Here is a 27,468-nt window from a genome sequence, read left to right as displayed (position 1 = left end):
TGATCTGCAGAGGTAGAAATAACAGGAGCAAATGGTCAAATCTTTGAAAATGTGGTAGAAAAAGGAGTACTGCAAACATCAATATAAAGAGAGCATCAAAGTGTGAATGTTCCATCTTTAGAAAACAATTCCAGTACTATTCTACCCTTGACTGCAGGATTTTCTCTAGCTTTTAGACAGGGTAGCTGGCAATGTTGCCACTGAGGTGGGTTTTATCCAGGATTGGGGCATTGTTGAAGACCATAGGAGCACAAAACAACAGCCTTTAGCAGCAAAAATAAGGCTACTGAAACACGTTCATAATCCCTATGCACTGAAAAACCATGCAAAACCGTATAATGGGAAAAATGGATTGTGGTGGCTCAAAATGAATCTTATCTGATTAATAGGCCCTTTTCACGTTGTGAGAAACCGGTGCATTACAACTTCCTGTGGCAACTTTATTTTTGCAAAGAGATAACTTTAGGCAAAGAACTTGTAGTTTAGATCCAGGAGTCAACAAAAATAGTCTTTGTAATTCACCAGTGCTCATTTTGGGCAGGTTGTGAAGCGATTTAGTGAGGGCCAGAGCAAGTTGTAATGCACCTGTTTCTCAATGCAGAAGCTGTTACCATGACAATGTGAAAAGGGCCTATTGAAGCTACACAAAGCAAAATCATGAGGAAAAGGTGCTGTGAAAGTCAGTCAGTCACATTGTTGATTTATTTAGACACTTTACATCTGGCCCTCTCTGTAGTGCCTCTAGGTCTCCTTTACACACACACACACACACACACACACACACACACACACACACACACACACACACACACACACACACACACACACACACACACACACAGAGTCTTACTTATGTCACTTTTGGGGTATTCACATAGACCTACATTCATTTCCTGGAGACTTACCCTAACCATAACCATAACCACTACTTGCCTAAACCTAACCCTTACCCTAACCTTAACCTAACCCTAACCTTAACCACTGACCCAAAAATCAGCTTTTTACCAATTGGGACACGGCTTTTGTCCCCAATTGCACAAGCCGTCCCCAATCAACTGGTCTTAAGTCTGGTGTGTGTCCCTGAAAGTGACTTAAGTCACACACACACACACACACACACACACACGTTAGAAGTCTTGTTAGAGCTATACAGAAGGAAAGCTATATAAGAATTTACACTTAGTATTCACACACCGCCAACAGTGAAGTGGAGGACACTTGTAAATGGCCTATGCTCCCTAGAGGAGCAAAGGGCTTAAGTCAAGTAAGTAAGTCATTCACACACCTGCATTCTCAATTTAAAGTTACAGAAGTGCAATCTGATGATTGGCTAAACTACATTGGATACAATTTGAAAGTAAACTTTTTCTTTCATGTTATGGTAGTCTGTTGCCACTTATTCTCCTTATTAATTTGAAAAGATTTAAATTAATAAAATGTAAATTAAATGAAGAAAAAATTGCATTATCATCTCAATAAAGAGGTAGTCACTCTCCTCTTCTCCGCCTCATGATTGAAAATTTTATGATACTGTTCAGGGCATGACTTACTTGATGATTATTTTATTATTTAATTAATTTACAATAAGTTAACTCAATGAGAGAGCAGAATATAAGAATGACATACAGTGTATGATGATTCTGATCATTTCACTCTCCCCACCGTGGTTCAATTTCAGAATAATACCTTTGTTCTATAGTTCTATTTGTTCTAGTGTAAACTTTGTGAGCTTTCACATCTGGCACATGCCAAATTTACTTGTTCTGCTTCTTCCCTGATCCCTATCATGCAGGCTTGCTTGGAATCTAATGATAAAACAATAGGTTTTTGCATAGGTTTTTGGGTAACACTTTACAATATGGTACACAAAATCACTACTTGCCTTGAACTTTCCCTTCTTCTTGGTCTTTTTGGGCTTGGTTCCATCCATGAAAAACAAAAGAAAAAGAATAATAGCAGCGATATATTTTCAAATTTTTTGGTTCTGTATTCACATCTTCTCTTGTTTTACCTTTGTCACATTTAACAGCATCATTGTTCTTCTGCTATTACTTACTTTTCTCTGTTTGAAAATATATCAGATGGTTTGTGTAATTCACATCAACAATATCTGTAACTCACCCAGTGTGGCCACAGCTTCAGGAGCTCCAGTTTTCCTAACCCTAAACCCCACCCTAGGAGTTGGTTTCAAGTCTGTATCACTTACCGTTCAGGAGTTATAAAATTAAGTCCTAGAGAAATGTCATGTAGGTTGGAAGGAGCCTAAAGCCAAGCAGGACACTATAAAAGGAGAAGCACACCTGCAGCTCATTTGAGCTTCGGTTGCCAGCTGTCATTTTGCCAGATTTGTGTGCCATCTGGCCAGTGATTTGAACCGGCAACCTTCAGACTACTAGTCTGCTTCTCTGGGCTACCTACCGCCCAAGTTGCCCACCTATTATTTCTACAAGCCCACTGTAATATAGCAGGCTAAAACCGGCCCTGCTAGAGAGTCCACAGTAGCAAAGCTGAGAAGTTTTGAAATGGCTTCCTGGAATGCTGTGATGGACAACTTAGAGCCAGCCTCCAAAGCCAGTGTGTAGAAATCACCAATGAAATGTGTGGAGTATTCATTTAAAGTCATTATTGTCATGACAGTTGTCCCCAGGGGAGCAGAGGTGGGAAGCTGTAGAGGGGCTTCTTGTTCTGCTTTGATGGGCTGCTTAGTGAGTCTGGAAGACACAGAGTTCTCCTTTACAGCGCTAGAGTTGGTGGCAACAGTGTCTACTGGACACAGGTCTTGCTTCTGGGATTGCTAGGACAGCCATTGTAGTGGAAAGGAGCCAATTTGCAGAAATCCTCCTCTTTGAAATATGCTGAATTCTTATGAAACAACATATTTGTGGTGACAAGAGTATCCAGAGGAAGAGAGGTAGAAAGCTGTGCATCAGCATCCTGGTCTGCTTTGCCTGAGACCAAGTCATTCAGTGTAGCAATGCAAACCTCTTCACAACCTCTAGTTGTCCAGATGGTTCAGCATGAACATCCACAGGTGCAGAGGTGGGAGGTTCTGGTCCAGTGTGATCCTGCTCCACGCCAAATGAGACTGTTGACTGTCCTTTCCCTCCAGTAATGTTCCAGCATTTTCGGGTTTTCTGCACTTTATTTGGCCTGTTAAGATGCTCAGAAGGTATCCTGGGATTTCTGTGGCTGCTATGTTCACAATAAGTTTCCTGAACCAGTCAGTCTCCAATGGTTCTGTAGATTTGTTTTTTCTTAGAATCGCATCTTTTGCTGTTCTCTCAACAATCAGTGACACATCTCTGTCATAAGAGAGTGCATTGAGCATGTTGTTCTCCGTAGTGATGTAAACCCACGGGAAGTAACTGAGAAGGGTCAATAGATTCTCTGCCAGTGGTTTGACCTTGGTTCCCAGTTTTTCTCTGTCAGCAGGTGATGGAATGAAATGTTCAAAGACACCATCAAGGATTGCCATGATACCAGCTTCCTGGACCATTGACACCCTGGGGAACACTGAGATCTCTGCTGGTTTAGGCTTCAGACTGTCAGCGGTTGGGTTTCACAAGTTACACACAACCATCAATATACAGTAATAGTCATTGTTATTTATGGTTTCACAAGAAAAAATAGTTATACCTTTCTGTCAAGGAGCCGTTTGAAGTGCTCCTTTTCCATCTCCATTTGAAGCTCCACTGATATTTTTCTGAGGGTCAAAAGCTGTTTCTGGTGCCATGCCTGTGTAGAACAGAGCTTTAACACTCATTCTCTTTTCATTGATAAGCAGCAGTATCTATATTGGTAGTACACTAGTTTCAGGTTGTTTACTATGCTTACCAAGTCAAGTGGTTGGAGGGTGTCCAACAGTTTGCTGTCAGTCATTCCAATGCACCTACATGTGAAAATGAAATGTGTCACATTTTCAAATGTGTTACTGTCTGCCTAGAGAATCTGCAGTCTCTCCATACTTTATCTTCCATCAAAGCTTTTTCTTACTTACTTATTGACAAAGACGGTCTCCTCCCTGAGCTATTTTCCTAGCTCTTTGATTTTTTCTTGAGGTAAACAGCCACGCTGCGCAGCCAGGAACCTCTTTACACGTTGTTTCTGCAGAGAGGGACATTTGGTTACAGCCTCAGTGAAGGCACTGTCATGTTTATTCAGCAAAGTGAATGTCCTTACCACAATCAAGAAACTGTTTTCCTTCCATCCAGGACCCGCCATGCTTTAGGGGTTGGAAGGAGTCTTAAAATGCTATTCACTGACAGACAGAGTGACATAAAGCTAATCCAAAATTAATAATTAATAATTCAGGTCTAATTCAGAACTGCAAATGACACTTTGCAGGCTGTAGGTTGCTCCTGTTTGTTTCCTGTTAGGTACTAATTCAGATGTCATACAGGAATAACTGTAGCATTATGGCTAAATTGCTTTTCATGCAAGAAATAGATAAATAATGTCTATATTCTTTATCTGTCTTTATTTTACCTTTTCTCACCAAATTAGTAAAGCATTTTACACATAATGCACAATAGATTGCAATAATATTAGTCTGTTCCATTTATTTTTTCTGTTACATTTTACAAATCAGCCACAACTACAACCACTGCTACTAGTGCTACTACTAATACTAATAGCTGATATATCTAATCCTATCACTACAACTACTACTTCAACTACAACCTTAATTACAAACAACTGTGTTTTTATGTATTTATGATAGCTATATTTTAAATTCAAACTGTAAGGGAACAGTGGACCAAGGACGTTTCCTCTTGAACTCCCATTCGTAGGGAGGGAGGGATGGGAGACACTGAGGGCAAGGGCGTAATTTACGGGGGTCGGGGACAGGCCAATAAGACCCCCCCTCAATAATATAGCATAATGAGTATAAATTAACTCGCCTTAACTTTTTGACACCGCAACGCTGAGTTTCACCACACAATTGATTACAGTGGACACCATGTCGCCTGACTATTGAAATTAAAAAAAATTTCTTTTGTCAATGAGTTTGAAAAATGGAGGAAAAGTTGATTCTTGAGGTCTGTGATTTCACAAAACTTAATGACTGCTTTCTAAGCAGCTACTGGGACATTGAGAGCCGGTGCAAGAGTGGGTGTATGAGGTGGGCTATGTACATTACAATTCAGTATTTATATGGCTATGTAAACATATGCAAAAGTTAGCTAGCTAGCTGTCATTAGCAGCATCTTGTAGAATACACAGCTGTGCATTGCGGCCATTTCTATGGTTACCACGCCCAGAGCACCCCCTGCAAACAAGCCCCTGCAGGGCCCATGCGGGCTTTTTGTGGGCACTGTGGGCTAGGGCCAACCCACACCAAACCCAAACGGGCCCAGTGCGGGCTTGCTCAGGCAAGGCCCACAGCAGAACCCTTCCTTTGGGCTCCCTGCGGGCTTTCTGTGGGCAGCCCACACTAGCAAACTGCCCACAGAAAGCCCACACAGGCCCAGTGTGGGCCAGCCCGTTCGGGCCCACAACAACTTTTCTACCTCTGGGCCCACGCGGGTTTTGTGTTGGCAGCCCACATTCGTTTTTTTTTTAATATATTTTTTTTAATTTAAGGTAATTAGAGGTTTAGGTTAGTTCTCTTAAGGTAACTCCTGTTTGAGGTTGTGACCATCTTATCCTTTTTTGAGTAGCCTAAATTTTGTTGTTTGCTGGGTAGCCTAGAGATATCTCATCCCCCCACTTGGTTATATGCCAGTTTTGATATTTATTCGTCTTCTGGTCTCAGTTGGCAGCTTGCCAGAGAAAAAAAAATAGCAGCAAACAGGACCAAGTAATAAAAACCTTTTAAGCAACACACAACGCAACGCACAAGAAAAGGTTTTAACCGTATACCCAACAACAAAACACCTTTCAAGTACAGGGGAATAACAGAGACACCTAACAATATAATACAATCCTGTACAAACCAGTAGTCCCTTAAAATAACCTTACATTTACATTAATTCACCCCTTAATTCATACAAAACCCCCTTAAAATGAGTTAAGGGAGTTATTAATGGAGGAGATCCATCAAAATATCCTTAAACTCTCCTTAATGTTTGACTGCTTACTTTCTAATTTAATGTAAAATTCAGCGAGACATGAACTTTCCATTAATAACTCATTAATAACCTGTAAACCTGCACAAAAGGCATAAAAACAGCTCAATTCCTTCAACCTGCTCACAGCTCCTCTCGTTCGCGAACAAGACTCAATTCTTGAATGGCTGCACGTGGCGCTGCGGAGCTGGGAGCTCGTTTGGCAGTGAGACCTGACACTGGGTTTTAGAGCGCAGGGGTGGAGTTATCACATCGTATGTGTAAACTCCTTTATAGCTACAGGTCCATTAATTGCATGCGTAGCTCCGCGCCACTGTGTTCACTCTAATCCATTAATGTTACAACCACTTCGCTTTGCATCACTTTGCGCAATAAAAATCATCACTTGTGGCAGTTTCATAGGGTGTGTTTTGGGGACAAACATCCAAGCAAATTCTCAGTTTGTTTAATATTGTTTATGGAGACCTGTTTTGTCTATTATAATTTTCTTCATTTAATTTTGTCCAAATATAATCCATAAGTATACATATGGAAAATGTAATATTGATATTGTGCTTTTAGGCTACCTCCGCATCGCAGGCCTGGTTCGTGTCACCACCTGTCCGGTCATGCCATGCGCACACAGTTATTTGCTTCTCATAGACAATGAATGGAGGCGAACTGTTCGCCTCGTGAAATCGCGTCTGCAACTATTGTAACATGGGCGCTGAAAGGAATCGGATTCCGCAATTCGTTCTGCATCTGGTGTGAACCAGGGCTTACTCTTGCTCTACACTGACAGGTGTAGGCTATCACCCAACAACTTGACATATCGTACAAGCAGGCCAGGGAATATAAGCAGACTGGTTTGGCGATCAACTGTAAAAACATGGCACCCCAAGCTAAATGAAAATCTGTATCAGAGTCCATGTCTTGTCTCCTGCTCTCCGTTCCCCTCCATGTCTTCCCAGTCACTCTATAAATAAATAAGGTGTTGTTTCCAAGGTGACATCTCCTTGGAGAATTGGCCACCTGAAATCCAGATGGAGAAGAAAAGGAGGGTGAACAGTGGTCTACCTGGCACAGCAGGCACTCAGAATACCGTCATCACCACCACTACACCACCAGCATCACCCCTACTGTATTCCAGGACCCCCACCCTGCAGCTTGGCCCTGGGGATCATCAGTCTCCATTACAACACACCATCCTACCACCTATAGGCCTATACCACAGAGGTATATCTGAAGATGATTCCCATTAGTGTCAGGATGTGTGTCTTTGATGGTGTGTATGGGAGGAGGCAATGGTGCAGCTGGGTGGATCATTCTATTATAATTATCCTACTGCAAAATGGAAAATGCATGGGCTCCCTCCAGTGGTTAGAGCAGCAAACTACCCACGTATTACATTACTGCTGGTGTGGACCCTTTATGGTCTATGATGTGGACCGGTTGGATTCCCTGAAGCTCCACAAAAGTGCCGTAGTGAGTAGGGAGACCCTGCTGAAGTTTCCTTGAGCAAGATACTGCATCAGCTTCACATTAAATGTCTATTATACTCTAAAATAATTTTCTTTTACTGGCATAGAAAATCTACTATAACTGAGGAACCTATTCAAATTTTGTCCATACTAGATTTTTAGTAAGGTTATCCAAACGAACCTCACTTTACTTTCACACTGAGTTGTTGATAACATCAGCTGGGTTAGATCAAGTAATTACTAGTCCGTAGCGAAAGAGCCACCAGGTTGCCCCGAAATGAGGTGAATTTTGAACAGGGAATGGCTAATGTGATCCATACTTGAATGGAGTGAGTTTCCTACAAATGAGAATAACATGGAGAATATTTTGTCTGCTGGAGGTGACAGAAATTCACTCAAAACTGCACTGGTTATCCAAACTATACATTGCACACCTTAACGTAAGTCTGTGCCTGAATTCATAATGCATAGGCCTACAGTGCAAAAATGATATGAGTCGTCATGCTCAGTCTTCACACAACACAGAGATAATAGATGGGTTCCAGCTGTACAACCTCCATCAAAACAATATTCCTGCTTTGTGTAAACATTTCAAATGTTTTGAAATGTATAGACCAGCATGTTGTCACACTTTTTACTCATTGGTGTATTTCTCAGTAGTGCCTTACTACTGAGATACGACATATTTTTCTAGCTACATTAAGGTCTTCTTTAAAAAATGCCATTTTTACATTTTGAACAATTTACAGGAAGAAAAAGTTATTACTGATGAAATACCACTTGATAACTTGTGACAACTTACCCCATGTCTCAGGGCATGTTGTCACATAGACAAGTGTGCTGTGTTTGTGCACACAATTCCATTTCCTCTTAAGTAAATATACAATAATAACATGAAAAACATACTCATACTTCATCATAGAAATCGACACCCACCACACACCAGGTGAAATAACCCCTCCCTCACCTATCCTGGGATGCTCAGACAAACAAACTTCTGATACAATTTCTAACAGTATGATATATTAATGTACATGTAATATACACACATTTAATTTGATGTTTTATTATGTAAAATGGCTTCTTAGTCACTTAAAGAAAACAGTAATAATAGTAATCTGCCTCTGTGATTGTATGTGCAGCCGGTCCAGCAAAGAGACCGCTTGCTACACAAGCCAAAGGTTTGTGGGTGCAAGTATCAAAACCATATGTATTCAGAAACGAGTGAATGTAACGCTATTAATAAAAAAAAAAAAGGATTTGGATAGTTATGACAAAATGCCCCGAAATCAATGTGACAACATGCCCCATCCAGGCATTCCTGACAAAGGTCCCTTCCCTGAGCACATAGCTTCACTAAACCATTCAAATTTAGTATCAGTTTATAGGTCACAATGTATAATTATTTAGATTCCTTTATAAGAAATAAATGAGCATATAAACACTAAGATTTTCATTATTTACTATCAGGTATACAAATTGCTTTTATATTAGAGTGTCTTGACTTAGATTATCGTAATCAACATGGGTAACCCCTTATTAAGAAAGTAAACATTTTTCTAATTGGACTTTTGGCTCCAAAATATTTAGTTTCAGAAATAAAGCCAATGAGACAACTTACCCACGTGAGAATGTGCCCCGCTCTCCCCTACTTTTAATATGCTTTTTGCTGACTAGACCACAAATGGATCTTATGGATTATGGTGAGGAATTAATTTCTCATATAATTGTGACTCAGAACTCAGTTATCTTTTACAGTTACTGAAATGAGGAGGGCAGGCAAGCAGACTTGTAATAGAGATCTCTTTATTATAGTGCATTTATCAGATGTTACAAGATGAGTTTTAAAAAAAAAGAAGCTAAAAACAAAAGAAAATTCAGAAAAAGAAATACATATGCACACACCCTGTCATTTGTACAGAAACGATCTTGAAAATTAAAGCTTTACATCTGAACAAGGGTAGCTAAATGACATTGTCAAGTTAAAATACATTTTCATACAGAAGTTCATATACACTTTATTTTCTTGCCATATACCATAGATTATGTCACTCATCATTTGACTCAATGGATTTTTAGCACTACTTCTACACTCAGGACAACGAAAGCCCGAAAGATTAGTTATTCAATTACTCAAACTTGCCAAGTCTGGAGTATCTGAAGAAGAAAAATAAAAACACTGCTAACTGTCCAGTTGTAGAAAACGCAGGGAAAAGGAACAGTTCCCTTGAGAGGTCAGTGTGGGGATCATGACCTTAAGAGTCATCTTCACTCAGTAGGGGGTGAGTACAGTCTAAGATTGGTTTCTCAACATTCGCAGGAGCCTTTGGGATAAATGGATGCAAGGAAAACCATTCTCTTTCAGATACTGGATCAGCTATGAGGGCGCCTCATCCTTATTTGCACATTTTAACTGTCTGCTGGTGTAGTTCTATGGCAATGATGTTTGGGCTGCGTTGTCAAGTTCATTGCTTTATGAGAGGTTGGTGAGTAAACCATTGATGTCTTAAAACAGTACTGTATTGTGCAAGCTGATCAGGTTGTGCAAATGGCATCAGAGGGGCAAGATGTAAATGATACCAGGGGAAGCAGCCCCGACTACACGTAGGGCAAACAAACCATAAAGCCCAGCACTAATGTTGCTGATTTTATACTGAAGGCTGAAGAAAGCTCAACATCTCCAATTCAATGACAACTATATAACACAGCACTGACAAATTGGGTAAGAGCATGTGCGTCTTGGTGAGTGCACCTGGAAAATGCAGGAGGAACCTCATGCTCTGTAGGAGAGTCCAAAGCTGAGCCAAACACAACCAGCCCTTTCTGGATCAAACCAAATGGTCCCTAGAGCATTTTATTGAAAGACTGCATGCCTGGCTCATCAACTCATGCTGAACCCGGTGAACCAGGTCATCTGTGCATCAAAAATAACTGAAAATCAAAACTGAATAAAAAGAAAAAAGACAAGAGAAAATAAAACTAAATAGAGAGCCAGAGTGGGAGCAACTCTCAAAAGGCCTCGCCGTTCCAATGGACTGGAATGCAGTTGAAATCACCAAACCTACGACACCCCGAGGATACACACATCCACCAACAGACCAGTAGCTACACTCACAATACACCACTTCCACCCCACCCACCATGCATACCCACAAATATATAAACATACATACACATACACTCGCACAACATTTATTGCCTTTTCCATGCCCAGTGAGGATGGATCTTTCAAACTGTTGCATGCAAATTCACAAGGCCCCATGAAAAAACTGTATCAAGCTGTTAGAGGTCAGTGCCACAAGAGTGATGGCTCTCAGAGGTGGGACTGAATTTAACTAATTATTCAAAGAGGTGGCAACTACTCCACGGGATTCTGAAAAATATAACTGTCCCAACATCCCTCTTAATCTTGTGCTTAAATGGTGGTTGTTTTAGAGAGAATCAATAAGGTATCTAGTGTTTAATACGACAGCCATAACTCAAGTTGGACAAAACTAAGATCATGGTTTTCGAAAGAATGCAAAGAGGGATCTAGGATAGAGGGTATTTTATTTTATTTTCCCAAACCTGATACAGGTTACATTGTGGTATATCTCCTTGCATGGTGTGGGCTCTCAAATAAACAGTTCAACAATTACCTAACAAGCCTTGACATTAGTAGATGATGTAAAAATCAGGTCATCTTTACTCCCGCCCCCCCCGACAAACCTTATTCTTTACAGATGACACATGGGATTGAGATCCTGGGTCTTTCTTTGCTTTGTGGAAATCAGTGCCTTAGGATGCGCTGAGGTTGGGGTCAGGTGGGGAGGGATGGGGGTACAGGTGCTTGAGAGTTAGCCATGCTGCCATTTCCACAAGTAAGAGTTAACCGTGTTCAAGGCACAGCAGGGCTGCTCCCACTCCCAGCTCACACATGCACCAAAGTCACATACACACATCGGGATCCATCCGAACACTCACACTCACATACACAGATGCAGGGCAGCACTGGCCAAAGCCCCGATGGTTCAGAGGATGGAGTGAGAAGGAGAAGAGAGGAGAGAGGGAGGCTAGGACCAGTGCAGTCGCCCATCACACTGCGTAGACGACAGACAGAGATGACAAGAGAGATGGTGGAATGACGGATCATTTCGCGTTCTTTAGCTGGTTGGAAAGCCAGTCCAGGCCCTCATAGAGACCGTCTCCACTAGTGGCGCACGTGGCCTGGATGTACCAGTTGCGATGGCGCAGGGAGTGCAGGCACAGCTTGTCTGTGATCTCAGCTGCGTTCATGGCATTGGGCAGGTCCTGAAGGAGAGGAAAGGCATCACACTGCTTATTAAAGAGGAACAACTCTGTTAACGTGCCAATGCATTTCACAGTCAAGGTTTTCTGGGGCCGATAGCAAGTGTCAATTGTTTAAAAGTGTGATCAGTCGATAACTGATCTGATCGCTGACTGAAATGATGCATTTTACCTAGACTTTCTACTAGCAACGAAACAACATGTACTGTGCACAGCAAGCGTAAATAGTAAAATTCAAATATAGCACTGTGTTTAATAGAATGTTCTTATGGCTGCATGACATAGCTGTAAATCACAGGTTTTATCCGAACATAGTAATTACATGTTAGTGTATGCTTGATGACTGAGGATCTTGGTCACCCTTTGCCACCAGTAGTGCATGAAAACTTTTTCATTGTGGCAGCATAGGCTCTACCTTGTGTCCAATATATTGAACTGGTTCTAATCTATGACCATAGACCATGAAATTCAAAACACAACTTAAGAAATGACCTGTCAATGCCAGACGACGCTACCAAGGTTCTGCTGACTGCCACAAATTGCCTCATAGTTTTTACAGCATACATTCAACTGCTTCCTTGATGTGACAATTGTAACCATTTTTTTTGATGGAGCAGTTGAAACGGTGATCAGCTATTCACCAGTGACGTATTTAGAATGTTTATCTGCCGATTGTGATTGATGGCCGATCGATCTGCGCCAAGTTCTCCACTTTGAGGCTCATCATTCTATGAGGCACACTGGGACAGTGAAGCAAGATCACCTGTTTGTTGGCAAACACAAGCAGCACAGCGTCTCTCAGCTCATCCTCATTCAGCATCCGCGACAGCTCGTCCTTCGCCTCATTAACTCGCTCCCTGTCATTACTGTCCACTACGAAGATCAGGCCTGAGAAATGGAAAAGGATGAGTAGGAAGATGTGGATGGAGGAAGCAGATAAGAAAAAAATTTAAATGAAGATTCGACTCACAGTGCTTGTAAAATAGGCTTTGAGATCTGCAAAAAAAAAAAGAAATATCTCACCTTGTGTGTTCTGGAAGTAGTGCCTCCATAGTGGCCTAATTTTGTCCTGACCGCCCACATCCCACACTGTAAAACTGATGTTCTTGTATTCTACTGTCTCAACATTAAAACCTGTGGAGGGAAAGAGAGAGACAGACAGACAGAGAGAGAGACAGCAAGAAATGGACAGAGAGATAAGAACTTGTCAGTTATCAAGGGAGACATAAAAAAACAGTGCAACATGCTCATACCAAGGGCAAGATACTAGCTTAGTATAAAAATGTGCATTCCTCCCGAGAGTAAAGATTTTCATTTCAACTACAGTTAAAAGAATCCATCATGTCTCTAAAAGGCGGACCGCCTAGGTTATATGTTAAAGCAGCCTGATGTGGCCTCCGCGATGCCCTGCTCTCATTACTTCAGGCCCTGAGGCCAGCTTAGGGCAGCGTCTCTGGGCATGTGGGCAGCAATTACAGACCAGAGCGGAGGAGAGGGAACAGGGTGGGAGCACGTGCCTGTCTTTATGAAGTTCATTTCCACTCCTCTACATGAAAACATGGTCAACAAGATCAGAGACGTGGGTAGGTGATGTTTGAGGCCTTGCGTAGTTGGTAGCTGGTTGTGTAGCGAGGAGATGTAGGGGGTGTACAGACAGATGCAGGAGAGGACTCACCGATGGTAGGGATTGTGGTAACGATCTCTCCCAGTTTGAGCTTGTACAGGATGGTGGTCTTTCCAGCAGCGTCCAGTCCTACCATCAGGATCCTCATCTCTTTCTTTCCAAAGAGATTTTTAAACAGGCTTGCAAAATTTCCCATTTTGGCTGATCTGCAGGAGTAGAAACAACAGGAGCAAATGGTAAAATCCCTGAAAACTGCACACCAGATAGGACATGTGTTGAATATTTCCCATTTTCATTTAAAGACAGTCTAGTATGTGAGATTTTTACTTGAATCTAGCCCACAATTTTCTCAGTAAGTCAAACGATGGAGGAGGATGAAGTTCTATTTATTCCTGGTGATTTCACTGGTTAGTTCCTGGTTAAAGGTGTATTAATCAGTGAAATCAACTGGTGCAGCCTTTGGTTGGAATGAAAACCTGCATATTCTTGGCCCTCCATGGCACGTGGTCATGGTTGCCTACCCCTGCCCTACAGTGTAACCCATGCTGATCCCCAGCTTTTGTTAGGCTAAACTAATGTCACGATAGAAGTCCAGCCACATGGCAGTGAGTAATTTCTACTACAGCTAAATTAATAATCTAAAAACAAAAAGCGTAGGAACAAGAAACTCACTTTCTTTCTTTTTCTCTATTGCAGCTGTGTGTGTGTGTGTGTAGCAGATACTCGCAGACTGACTGAGGAACACAAATAAATCCTGTTCCCATTTCTTCAATGAGAAAAGCCAGTCAAGTTCTTTCAATTGAACGCATGTTCTCCATGACTACAGGCACACTATTAAAAAATTGGAATAATACTGAACAAATTTAGAAGTTAACACTTAATTAACACTTAGTTTGTGTTTTACGTTTTTATTTTTTATTATTTATAATTTATTATTATTTTAACAGCTCAGGTCCGTTCAAGCAACGTAAAAAATACCTGTTTTTTGTGCACTTTATTAAAAAAACGAGCATATATCTTTTGCACATGTTGTAAAGCATACATTTAGGTCTGTTATTTGTGTTAATATTGTCAATTTGGAATAACATTTTGTTTTTGAATAAAATGATGGAAATAAAATTTGTTTTTGTTTTTTAACCGATTCATCGATTAATCGAAGAAATAATCAACAGATTAATCGATAATGAAAATAATCGTTAGTTGCAGCCCTAGTGATATCATACATTTCCCAGAATGCATTTGAAGAACCCCCAGAGAACATGCCTGAACTTGTCCAATTCAGCTGTGGGTTACAGCCTACATGTAGGTGAAGACAGCAATAGCGATAGTAAGCACAAGAGAGTGTGGCTGCATTGCATTCTGGTCTATTGAGGCGACTGTCGGTGGAGAAATTGGTAGGCTATCTCTGCCACTTGAATGATGGATTTCTCCCTGTATGATTGATCAACGTCAGCGCAAAATGGTAAGTCTAGAAAGAAGCCTTTGCTCTTTAATTCTGAGGGACTGACACCAAAGCCTGATGTTTACCATTGATGTTTTGGATATAGCTGAAAATTATCCTGCAATTAAACTCCATTGTAGCTGCACTGGAAATATCTTGACATGACATCATACCGTCTACATTGCTTATATGATGAAACTGTATGTTCTTAGGTTGCTAGGGAAAAAATTACTGCCGAACAACTGCATATCATGCCAGCAGGCCAGGAAATACAAGCAGACTGGTTGTGATGCCATCAGTAACTCTAAACAGAAGACAACCAGCAGCATAACCAATACCAGCAAGTAACATTTCACAAACCCATCCAAACACTAAAACAAGTGCAAGATTAAACAAAGCTGTAGGCTCCCTTGCCATTTCAAGACATCATCACCAAAGACTGCACATGACTAAGCTGCAATTCTGTTACAAAACACAGCCAATTATGCAGCAGCTGACACAATTGTCAAATACAATGGAACAGTGAAAAGGGCTTGGCTCATCCATTAACAATGGACAAGATGTTATGGGTCAGGCAATGAGCACCCTGAGGTGTTTTGTACCTGCGAGCCTAAGGAAAAACAATGAGAGGGCCTGACATTGCCCTGCAGCTCATGGAAAAGCACACTAAGAGGTCAGTGACAGGAGAATACAGGCCAGCACTTGCTAGGAAAGAGGAATGAGATTGCTGGAGCCTGAAGAAGGAACAGGTAACACAACACCTGTAAGCAGAGCTGAACATCTGAATTAACCAAGAGAGACAGCGGCGGAAATAATTATTCTATCAGTCCACTTGAAAACAGAAGGACCAACAAAGAAGCCATAGCCTAATTCAACAGAGAAGACATAAAAAAACCTATGTCAATTTAATCCACAAGTAATTGGGCTGCTATCATTCTAATTTCCAACAAAACATTTCAACGGTGTGCGTAGCGTGATGATTTGAGGACAGTTGCACAACCATGTCAAGTATCCAAACATAAAAAGTAATGGTAAACAGAATGATGTTCATCAACGGGCCCCAATTATCAGCATTAAGATTACAGCTAACCTGTTGTAGTAGACACAAATGAATATACTTGATTCTCCTGGCTTGATAGCTCATTAGGATTATGCATCCTCTTTCTCAAATGAAAGAGGAAGTGATCCTTTGTGTAAACAGGAATGTTAGGTATTGAGCAAGACACAAAAGGAGGCAACTTAGTATTGGAAGTATGGGAGAGTATAGCGTTAATTTAATTGATGGTTGAGTGTGGATTGACTAGATGATTGTGTCCCAACTGCTGGAGGTTACAAAGACAGAACTTGGGAAAAGTGAATGTAAAAGTCAGTTAATGTTTACGATACCTAACGTCGGTTGTCTTTGATTTGACGTCTGAGAAGCTAATTAACTTACCACTTAACAGGCGGTTGCTTTTAGTATCAATAACAATCAAAAACATTATAGGTATTAGCGACGAACGAGAAAGGTTGGTTATCCTGCCTTTAAGAATGACTTGACTGGGCCCGGTTCAGTTCACTCTACTCAATCGCCCCTGATGAAATACAACCACAAGCTAACTCAGTTAACACTGAGTTGGCTGCATTACTATGCATGAACTTTGACTAACATCAACAGAACATATGGTGTAACGTCAGCCTGTAAGTAGCTAACCGCTGATTAACCGAACACTTCAGTGAGCTAACGACAGCCAGAATGAGGGGGCTTACGTTATTACAACAAGCATGTAACGTTAACGTTAGCTATGCTTTAGCCATCATCACTGAGAGTAGGAACATAGCTAACGTTAGTTAGATTAGCTAAATTGAACTAACGCACATCTATATCGGCAAACAGAAATCACCTCGTAGTTATTTGATAGAGAAGGCAATGATTGACATTTAGAAGGGAAATCTGTGTTCAGCAAGCAAATGTCTGACTCCCTGAACTATATCATCCCAACGTTAACCTGCTAGGGAAATAGCTAACTGACGTTAGCTGTTCTGATGGTAAGTTAGAGAGCAGCGTTGTGTCCGGCTTCAGGCTTACAGAATTTATCTCAAATGGTAGCACTGAAGACATTAACGGATATATGAGGCCGCATCCTTTACATTAACGAAAATCATACCGATGTTACAGCAAGTATTCGTAAATAATATTTTACCTTAATGTTTCTCGATCTTTCGTCTACGCTCCTATTCAACAACAAAATGGCGTTTTCACAAGCGTCTAAAAGGCCGCGTCATGGACGTTGCGCATCCAAAGTCTTCACCAATCACCTTGTTCTACGAAATCACATTGTCCCGCCTCCTAGTACAGCGAGCCAATAGCTATCCAGACGGTACCTGCCTGTCAGGTTGGCAGGTCTTGCGATTCTCCTCGTAAACTGAAAAACTTCCGACTTTCCCACCGGAAGTTACACCTGGACGCCTGGCCAATCAGTGAATCGCAGCTGTCAGGTGAAAACCTTGCATCTTCAAACGTGTCAAGTTTCCAGGAATTAAGACAGACTTTGTGTTACATCGATGTTTTTTTTTAATTATACAATAACTTTACTTGGGTCTCATAAGGCCATGGGTCATACAATTTCCCCAAGCACAGAGGACCGTGTAGTCCTTCAGTTCCTTTATTAATATGATTCCTATAGGGAAATTCTTATTACCAAGTGATGAGTGACATGCATCTAGAAATATTTTTGAAAGTCCAATCTGTCAACAAGGTCAGTAGTGGTCCCAATGCTTCAATAGTGGGTGCCATGCAATTACTGAATGGGGCTTTAACTAAATTGCTTGGTACTCAAGATGGTTAAAATACAGCAAAAGTTATGTTGTTACACATTGCAAATATTCTTTCCACTAAGGTAAAACAAAGGTATCAAAATAAGCAATAAAATGAAGCAAAATGCTAGTGGAAAGACGAAATGTATTTAGCCTAATTAAACCAGCTTAAACCAGCAAAATACTGAAAGTAAATCCTTTTCCAAACACGTCTTTTCCAAACATCTATGAACAAAAAAAACCACAGCTACCCATTGTCCCAACTTAAAAACCTGATTGACAAATGAAAAAAGTTATTTAAACTGCCCAATTAGGCCCATCTGTCTCTGCTCATAGGAATATGCTAATTTTTGAGGTTTTAATTCCAGACATGTGCCTCTTGGGATTGGCTGTACAGTATGAATAAGATCACATCCCTGAAACAAGACACCCTGTACCATCCACCCTTCAAGTCTGATGAGTGTATTCTATACTGGTCTGAGCGTAGGCCTAATAATGTAGTCCTACCTGTGCGACCAGTTGTTTGTCTTACACACAGCATTCTACCAGCGTTCCATTGTAGCCCTGAACCATTCAAGTAGCTATAGGCCACACTGGCAAATATGTTTTCTAAATACTATCTTTTCTTATAAAAAAAAAAACACCTTATCTTTTAAATTAAGTGTTTACGTATTTTTAAAAAATGGTGTCCTCAGAATTAGTGTGTTAGAAATTAAATGTTTCCGACAACTGCAAAGTAGACAAAAACAAAGTAGAAAACACACAAATATAGTTAAATAGACTTTCTTAAAGACACATACTGGAAATACTGCCCATCTGTGCTTGTGACACAAATTGACTTGTAAATTGGATGGGACCTTGACCTGAGACATTGCTTTTAACTTGGGGCTTGACCTGACTTGAAATGAGGACTATATGCTATAATGTCTTTTTTCTTTTCCATCTCTTCAGTTTTGGCTTACTGACTTTGGTCCGCCTTTAGCAAGATTACCCATAAAATCTCATCACGTTCTATGAATTGATTGAATTTCTATATTGAATCCACTAGATGGTGCTCTATGCAAGGTTGGCCTTTCTCTCATGGAGCCAGTTGTGCTGGGAAGAACAGACTAGGGCCTATGATATGGATATTCGCCCGCCTTCTTCAATTTGAGATTCATGGACCATTTACCTCTCATCTTTAGTCTGTCTTGAGTCTCATCTCTGCTTTAAGGTGAGGTGAAGGCAGCAAACTGCAGCATTGAAACAGTTACTTTGCTAAAATGTGATTGTTTGCCAGACTGGAGGGTTTTATGCTCTCAAATGTTAACAATATCAATATGACGCTTTATTGATCGCCACAGGGAAATTCTCTTGTTGGTTTCCCTTCTCCAGGGTCAGATATGGGGATTCATTGTCTTGCTCAAGGACACTTCAGCAGGGGGGATGCTAGCTGCCATGGCGGCTTGAACTGGCTGAGGGAGAGTCTCTATAACTAAAAGACCATCATGCTGCATTTAAAATGCAGCTGAATATCCCATTGGCCTTTTATGAGTAGTTAAAGTGTTTGGAGTTGATGTGAATCAACCACAACTAAAAGTCTGTGACATCAAAGCAAAGTTAACATAGTGAAGGAAGTGATAGGAAGTTATTTAAACTTTTAAGCTGCCAGGTGTCTCGCTGCCTCATCACGCCTGCCTGTCTCTGTCTATAAAGAGTATGTTCATTTTGAGGTTTTGATTCCAGCGTTTGGATTGCTGGACACCTGAACCTCCTGGTCGCAGGTGACCAGCTGTATTCTGCAGCAGCAGGTAAACCAGGTCATTTCCATCCACTTGGGTGGCGTTACAGTGGGAGGAGACATACAGTAACAATCTTGAGCGAATCCAATGAGGGTGCGGCAAGATGATGCGTCCCCCCCAAAGGGCCCTGCCTCCCAGCGGACCACTGGGCCTGGCGCAGTGGATTGAAAGTCTGTGTGGGACCCCTTAAAGAGGTGCGCCGACCAGACGGCACAGACTTTCTCCGTTGCAGAATCAGCGAGATGAAGAGCAGCGCCAACCCGGCACCATGCGCTCCAGGCTCCCAAGGACCGCCTGCCTATTGCGACTCATTGCACTCTGCATCCTCCTCTCGCACACTGCAGCTTATTTCGGGTCAGACAATTTTCTTTTTTATTTCTGCTTCTCATTTTAATTGATTGCACTACTTGTTTCAATGCACAGAATAGAGGTGGAAATGCTTGAACCGTAAAAATAATCTTTGCACCCCTTTGCCAGATTACGCACGCGTAATTACGCACACGGGGTTGAGCCACGTTCTTCCTATATATAGGCTACATATTTATGCCTTTTAATGGTTTGGCTATTTTGATTCGTTTAATTCTCCTTTTTGTGTTGGCCTTTATGAATTCATTGAAATTATAATTACCTTGAATTGCGAGTCGATGTTTCCCTTGTTCATATGCTTAACAAAGGAGAGCATTTCCAATCTGCATATTGGGTTATCTTCATTTTGCACGCAGTGGGCAGCGTTCATGACAGCAATGGCTATAAGCCTTTTTGAGAGGGAAGCTGATCTTAATGGAAAATCTCTGTATTTTCTGGTGCAGTCAGATAATTATTTTCAGTTGGCAAGACTGTGCGTAAAACATGTGACCATAGTCGTATCTTTTCATTATTCATTTTAAAGTAATTTTATTATTAATAAATATTTTTGGACACACAGGCTAGACCTACAGCTGCATTTATATTTCGACTTTAGAAAGCATGGTAGTTCTCCAAAAGTCGACTGATCTAGCTGACAAATTATATTTAATGTGTTTCTTCTTTCCATTCCCAGGCTGACAGGTCGGGAACCCTTGGTGTTTTTACCAGGTCCGTTCTCCAATGAGCCTCCGACAGGCAAGGCCCACCTGAAGCAGTGCGAGCAGATGACTCTGACCAGGCGGCAGAAGAGGCTGTGCCGCAGGGAGCCTGGCTTGGCCGAGACGCTGCGGGAGTCGGTGCGCCTCAGCCTCCTGGAGTGTCGGTATCAGTTTAGGAACGAGCGCTGGAACTGCAGTCTGGACGGCAGGGGAAGCCTTCTGAAAAGAGGTAGGCTGTCAGTGTGTCGGCATATATAAATCTATTCTTACATCTTAACTTCAACACAGTCATTTTGCTGACACTCTCGAGCAACTTACAGTGAGTGAGCAGGAAGGGGTTCTTGCTCAAGGGCACTTCAGCAGGATACATGCTGCTACTGGGATCGAACCTGAGACCTTCCAGTTACGGGACGGTCTCTCTACCTGCTAGAGACTTTCCTTAGGCTATAAATGTCTATTATAAGGCTATAATAACGTTCAAAACTATTTTCAACTGGCATATAAAATCTGCACGACTGAATAGAACCTAATCAAACTTCTCCAGACTTTAACTTCCTTACAGACTTGAGTTGATGGCAGCATCTGTGTATCTTGGTTAAGACCAAGTAATTATTTGTCTATAGCAAAAGACAGTGAGAGCAAAAAGAGAACTTGCCTATGGGGGTCAATAAACTATATTATTATTATTGTAAATTATTGCAATTTGAGCAGTTAAAAAAGCTAGGGGCCAAGACTGGAGAAATAGACTGTAAACAGACCATGCATTTTTATATCAATAGCGTGGCTCTTAGGCCAGAAGTCGACTTGGTCTCAGACAGGGATGTAATGGAGGGTAAACACATCTAAAGTTAGTTTACCCTGACATATATATTTATGATGGAAATTCATAGGATACATCATAGTAGGTAGTATCAAATGGATACAAAAATATATATGAAGATATTGTATGAAGGTATTTTAAGAAAAAAATGCAACTAAATTCTTGCTTTTTTAAAAATGTAATTTTTTTTTATATTGGTGGTTGTTTGGCTAATGATAATCACAACCTGGAGGTCATAGTTTAACCACCTTTACATCGGTTTATTTACCCTACAGCATAGCCATTGGCTTCAACTGGCTTCAACTACTTTAGTTCTTGAATAGACTGTTGAGTTACTGGCTCTGCTACTTTTGGGGGACTTGCAAATATCTACTTTAATTTGAGTAACTTCCCAAACGTTAACTCTCGGACTTGCTTTATCCCTGCCTATCCTTTATTTTTAGTCATAAGAGTAGTGAGTAGGCTACAGCGGTGCAGCCTATTTACAGTCAAAGTGTCATTCTGGCCTTTAGACCTACTTCTAGCAACTAATATCTCTTATAATGTTGATCATGGTTGATCATGATCATGATCATTGAAAATGACCAAATGATTTGTGACGACGAAGCCTCATTAGATCCAGAGTAGGTTACTTTTAGAGGCTTTCTCTTCTATTTTATGCTGCTCAAGTAATTTCTCCCTCACCCACCTCAACCCTTGACTTGAGAACATTTGAGAACAGTTTCATTTATGTTGACTACTTCTACTTGGATATTTTTTTATACAACCATTGATTAGCCTACACTTGAAAAAAAAAGAAGATGACCCTATACTAAATCACTATATTGCATAGCTCAAGTCCCTGCAGGGGAGAAAATGCTTTACAATCTTCAAGTCCTTATGCATATGGATATCAGCGTGGGGGGAGAACATGAACAGGTCAGCATGGAGGTAATGAGGGACTACAGAGCCAAGGAATCTGGTGCGGTGGAGAGCGCACAAGCCCCGTGGTTATTTTTATCTCGGGAAAGCGCCCATTCCCAGAGGAAAAGGGTGGCGTGATTACCCACTTTCATCTGGGAAAATCCTTCCTAGTCAAAATAATAATTAATTGGATCAAAATATACCCTGGTGACGGCTCTGGGCTAAGCAAATAACAGTGCGTAACCAAACGGAAAGGTCAGAGGAGGAATCATGACACAACTAAACTTGCAGAATAATGTTGAGGCTGTAGTAAACCATGACAACGTAGTGAGCCCTCTGTAAACTTTATAGTTTAAAGGCCTACTCAATGGCACAAAAGACATTTTGGTAATAGTAAACTATGAATCAATCCTTTGAGGACACAATTTTTTTTTTAATGCTACAGAATTGCATTCAGAGTATTGTAAACTAAACTCTCCCCAGATTAAAATGGATTTCTGCCTGTTTTTAAAAAATAAATAAATAAATAAATCTACCACCTATAAAGTGTTATATATCTATCTATCCCAGGGTTTAAGGAGACCGCCTTTCTACTGGCAGTGTCCTCGGCCGCACTGTCCCATGCACTAGCCAAAGCATGCAGCTCAGGCCGAATGGAGAGGTGCACGTGCGACGACTCCCCCGGCCTTCAGCATCGGGAAGCGTGGCAGTGGGGGGTCTGCGGCGACAACCTGAAATACAGCACCAAGTTCCTCAAGAAGTTCCTAGGCCAAAAGAGGGTCAGCAAGGACCTGAGGGCTCAGATCGACACCCACAACATCAACGTCGGAATCCGGGTGAGTGTGGACAAACACAAACACAAGGGTGTAGAGTGGAAACATTACGTCAAGGGGCGCTCAAGCGGCCGCTGAGTCCTGGGCCCCGGTGTCCCTGTTATATGAAGAAGCGTGTACAATGAAGTCGCCTCCCAAGCCCAAGGCATCGAAAACATCGCCTCCGCCTGAGCCCCACTTAGCTCAATTAGTCGGGCTGCAATTTTACACGACAATTATACCTCTGACACACTCCTGCGCCATGAGAGGGCACAGGGTAGTAATCCTCACCTGCATACTTTTCACAGTGCCAACCGGCTCAACGCCCCCTCGTTGCCTCAGCCGTCGGCCTCGGTGGATACGGAGGCGATGGGTGAGGCGGTGTGTAGCAAGGAGACGAGACGGCTGTGGGAGCGCTGGAGCCAGGTGTTCTCAGGCATGATAAAGCTTGCTGTGCGGGCCTGCAGAAAATTAAAGGTCTCATGTCGGAGAGAACGATTATAACCGTGGCCTCTTTTAATATACGAGCGAGCATTTTTTCCACTTACTGGATCACCGTGCTCTTCATAAATCCACCTAATGTTCATAACCACTACTGTGTCGCTTCGAAATAGCAGGCCCCGGGGCTCCGTATCCCCCTGTAGCTCACACCTAAGGTAGGCCAGAGCCTGCAGAGACCGGGAGGAGAAAGAAAGAAAAAAAAACCCAAACAGGAAGAACTAACGGCATCTATCTTATCTTATCTTTATTGAGTCAAATGTTTTCCTCACCTTACACCGATGCGGCCGAGGAAGAGACCAGGAGCCGCGTTAACAAAAACATGAAGTGGTTGCCGGCCCCCCCCCCCCCGTCCCGCAGTAATGGCACTCTGAAGCCCCCCGAGGGGTTCATACCTGCGAAGGGAAGAACTGAGCAGAACTCTTCAACCTAGAAGTCGCCCCTGGGTGCCCCCCCCCACCTCTCTCTCACAATAACCCCCCATGCCATCTGACCTGTCTCTGGCCCCCGCCAAGGCAGAGGCTCTCAGGCTGAGTGATTGGGCTCTCATCACTGACCATCAAGCTCAGTGAACTATTAACCTGAAGCAGGGGCACCATCACTAACCATTGCCACATTTTTTTTGGCACTTCTCGTTCTGAAATTCTTATCAATGTTTTCCATGAGCAGGCATGCACAAAGAACAGGGTGGAGAGATTCCACTGTCTGCGCTGTTTGTCACCCGTGCCTCAGGCTTTAGAAAAGAGAGACAGGAGAGAGGCAGACAGAGCCAGTTTCAACACATTGGGAAAAAAATGAATCCGCAGGGGCTGTCCAAGTGAGCGATGTAAGGTAAATGAAATACGGCGTGCTGAACAGCCCCCCCCGCCCAATCCATTATGTCAAACATTTGGACTGAGCTGGGCTAAAGGCTCACTAACTGCAGACCATCCACCCCTAGCCCCCTACCCAGGAGACCCACCGCCCCACCCTGCAGGAAACCGCTTCACTCTGTCTAGATAGGCCCCCGAGATAAGAGGCCAGGTAATGAATCAGACGGAGGTAACTGACATCTCTCTCCCCCCCCCCCCATGTCTTCTTCTCCCCTCTCAGGCGGTGAAGAGCGGGCTGAAGACGACCTGCAAGTGTCACGGCGTCTCCGGCTCCTGTGCCGTACGGACTTGCTGGAAGCAGCTGTCTCCCTTCCACGACACGGGGCGGCTGCTCAAGTTCCGGTACGACACCGCGGTGCGGGTGCTGAGCGTCACCAACGCGGCCACCGGGGAGACGGAGCTGGCGGGGCCCCGTCGCCATGGCCAGAGCCTCCGCACCACTGACCTGGTCTTCCTGGAGGACTCCCCCAGCTTCTGCAGGCCGTCCCGCTACTCCCCGGGCACCGGCGGCCGCTCGTGTGCCAAGGACACCAGCTGCCAGAGTCTGTGCTGCGGGCGTGGCTACAACACAGCCATGCGCCTCACCAGCCTGTCCTGCCACTGCCAGGTGCGCTGGTGCTGCCATGTGGAGTGTCAGACCTGTGTCAGGGAGGAGGAGGTGTACACCTGCAAAAAAGCATAAGCAGGGGAAGAGAACCGAGCAAACCCGAATGATGAGGTGGAAGAAAAAACTATGTATAGGGAGGAATGTGAGGACTTGCAAGAGTTATTAGAAAAAGAAAGAATCATTGAGTCAGTGGATAATGTGAGAGAGAAAGAGATTCGAGGTGGAATTTGATCATCTGTGTTTTCGACCCCCTGACATGCCGACATGGCTGAACTGTAATCTCTTATAGACATTACATTGAGAGATTTCACATCTGAGCATGTCTTGACAGATGTCCATTCTGAGTTGCATGTTATTTCGGGAAGCACATAGAATTGGAATATTATATTATTGCTGGTTATTTGCTAATCTTCACCAATTTGATATAGCAGCTTAGGTGAGGATGTTTTCAAACCACTCTGCTTTTCTCTTGCTGGATGCACTGAAATCCCACACTTGTGGGAAGGAGGGAAGCGGCTTCCCTCTGCGATGAGCTCTTAAAACAGGTACTGGACTGGACTGGACTGGATGTCACCAGCGTTTCGATGTCAACCCCGTCTGCAGGGGAGCTCTGACAGTGACATTGTTGTATTGTAATTGCATTGGTCCTTTCCACTTGACTATTTATTGTATCATTCATTATGTCTGTCGAACTGCTGCTTTGTACTTTTACGTTCTTGTAATCAAGAGTGTTGCCAGTAAGGTTAAAAAAGGGCCTTAAAAGGAATCTGGTGCATCAACCTGTCTGTCTTTCTGTCTGCTGTGTTTTTTTGCTGTGGAGAAGTTGTAAGGGTCAATTTATTTGTATAAAAAGCACTTATGTTGGTCATGCTATGTATGGTAAAAAAAAAAAGAAAAGAAAAAAAAAGTATATAATTAAACATAGAACTTAGAAAAAACTTTTAGGTCAATGCTTAACAATATTTTCCAAAACATATGTTTGAAATGTCTAAATAGAATCACTGGAAGCCTTGAGAGTTGACTGTTGATGCCACTAATATACATTTTAACTACATGCATTTACAGGGTTATTGTGTAAAGAAACAAGCTGGGTTTCAGTTGCTCTTATGGAAATGTCTATGGAAATCTCTACATGTAGCCTAATGTGTTCTCAACAGAGCAAAGGGAAATACAAAGGGGAATGTACAAATAACGAGGGAAACACTGAACACTCTTTGAAAAAGACTGAAAAAAAATAAGACTGGAAAAACTTTTATGTCTGAAAGAAAGAACAAACCCTCCTGTTCTATTTCTGATTTATTGAGGCATATGTCTGCATGCACTATGCTATGCTTTCAAGTCTAAAATGGCCTGACCAAACCATTTGGTCTTAAGAGTCTAATTTAGGCACATCTTTGTTCTAAAATGCCTTTGCCAAATGGGCCAATCATGCTCCTTACTTTCCCAATTGCCAATCAAAGAAAATAGCCGTGTTTACTTCTTCATCTGGCCATGAGTGCAGGTCAAAGGTGCATGTTGGCCCCGAGGGGTTTCTTTTATTGGCCAGTTTATGCTTTGGAGTGATTCTGAACTGTATGTATGATATGAATATAACTCATGTCAGGGCTCCAGGCATATGACAATGTGGAATCATAATTTTCTACCTCACATCATCTTTTGGCAATTATCATTAAGATTTATGATCTTTTGCAGAGTTCTTTTCTCTGCAGATACCTGTACTTTCCTTTGAATCTATCACAAAGTTAAGATCATATGTTAGATTTTTTGTACAATTCTTTTGAATTCGGTAATATATCTCCATATTTCAAAACTATTTTTTTTAATCTTGTTGCATTACATTCTTATTTAAAAACAAACAAATAAGATTAATAAATGAACATACATTTGTAAGAGCTTTGTGTCTGTCGTGTCTTGTTGGGTTGCTGCAGGCTGTTTTTCAGCCTGTCACCCCTCTCTCTCTCTCTCTCTCTCTCTCTCTCACACACACACACACACACACACACACGCACACACTCCACACGCAACAGGGAAGCAGCGGCACTACACCTGCCTGAAACTCTGCTGTCTGCATCTATCGAGCTAAACCACTTCCTGATGATACTGCCCTGCCCTCCTTTTCATCTGAAAGGACTGTGGTCTCGCTGCATCACCCTCAACCGCCCAGTAAAAGGGTGTGTGTGTGTTATGTGTGTGTGTGTGTGCATGCTTACAGGTGTTCTGCCTCTGGCCAGCACACCAACCACGATGACAGTGATAATGGCGGTGATGACAAAGATGATGATTCAGAGGAATGCCGTCCACAAACGTATATAGAGCGTTTGACCCCAATTAACCGCTGGGGAAGGTATAACATTGTGACGTTGAGAGCAGTTTACACGCACATTATCTGTGAATCATAACTCTCCACTCATTTGGGAGACATCAGTGAGACTACA

General features: G+C 42.2%; 2 protein-coding genes across 2 annotated transcripts; one reads left to right on the top strand and one right to left on the bottom strand.

Annotated features, from left to right (window-relative positions):
• Positions 1 to 9,323: 9,323 nt before the first annotated feature.
• Positions 9,324 to 17,140, bottom strand: LOC139664802 (ADP-ribosylation factor 1-like). The gene is made up of 5 exons (XM_071543762.1): positions 17,064 to 17,140; positions 13,491 to 13,645; positions 12,839 to 12,949; positions 12,579 to 12,703; positions 9,324 to 11,818 (listed from the first exon to the last, which is right to left on the bottom strand). The coding sequence occupies exons 2-5, from the start codon at positions 13,633 to 13,635 to the stop codon at positions 11,657 to 11,659; spliced, it is 543 nt and encodes a 180-aa protein (XP_071399863.1). The 5' UTR covers positions 13,636 to 13,645; positions 17,064 to 17,140; the 3' UTR covers positions 9,324 to 11,656.
• Positions 17,141 to 19,646: 2,506 nt separating this feature from the next.
• Positions 19,647 to 26,856, top strand: wnt9b (wingless-type MMTV integration site family, member 9B). The gene is made up of 4 exons (XM_071543773.1): positions 19,647 to 19,811; positions 20,497 to 20,750; positions 22,815 to 23,080; positions 24,647 to 26,856. Exons 1-4 carry the CDS (start codon positions 19,726 to 19,728, stop codon positions 25,106 to 25,108), a joined length of 1,068 nt encoding a protein of 355 aa, XP_071399874.1. The 5' UTR covers positions 19,647 to 19,725; the 3' UTR covers positions 25,109 to 26,856.
• Positions 26,857 to 27,468: the final 612 nt, after the last annotated feature.

This window comes from Centroberyx affinis, unplaced genomic scaffold, assembly GCF_046629955.1.
Source record: "Centroberyx affinis isolate AG114_WGS23_722 - 3 ecotype Tasmania unplaced genomic scaffold, CSIRO-AGI_Caff_v1 ptg004376l_1, whole genome shotgun sequence".
NCBI classification, from domain to species: Eukaryota; Metazoa; Chordata; class Actinopteri; order Beryciformes; family Berycidae; genus Centroberyx; species Centroberyx affinis.
The sequence above is the reverse complement of the archived record's forward strand: the minus strand, read 5'-3'. Positions and strand labels throughout refer to the sequence as shown.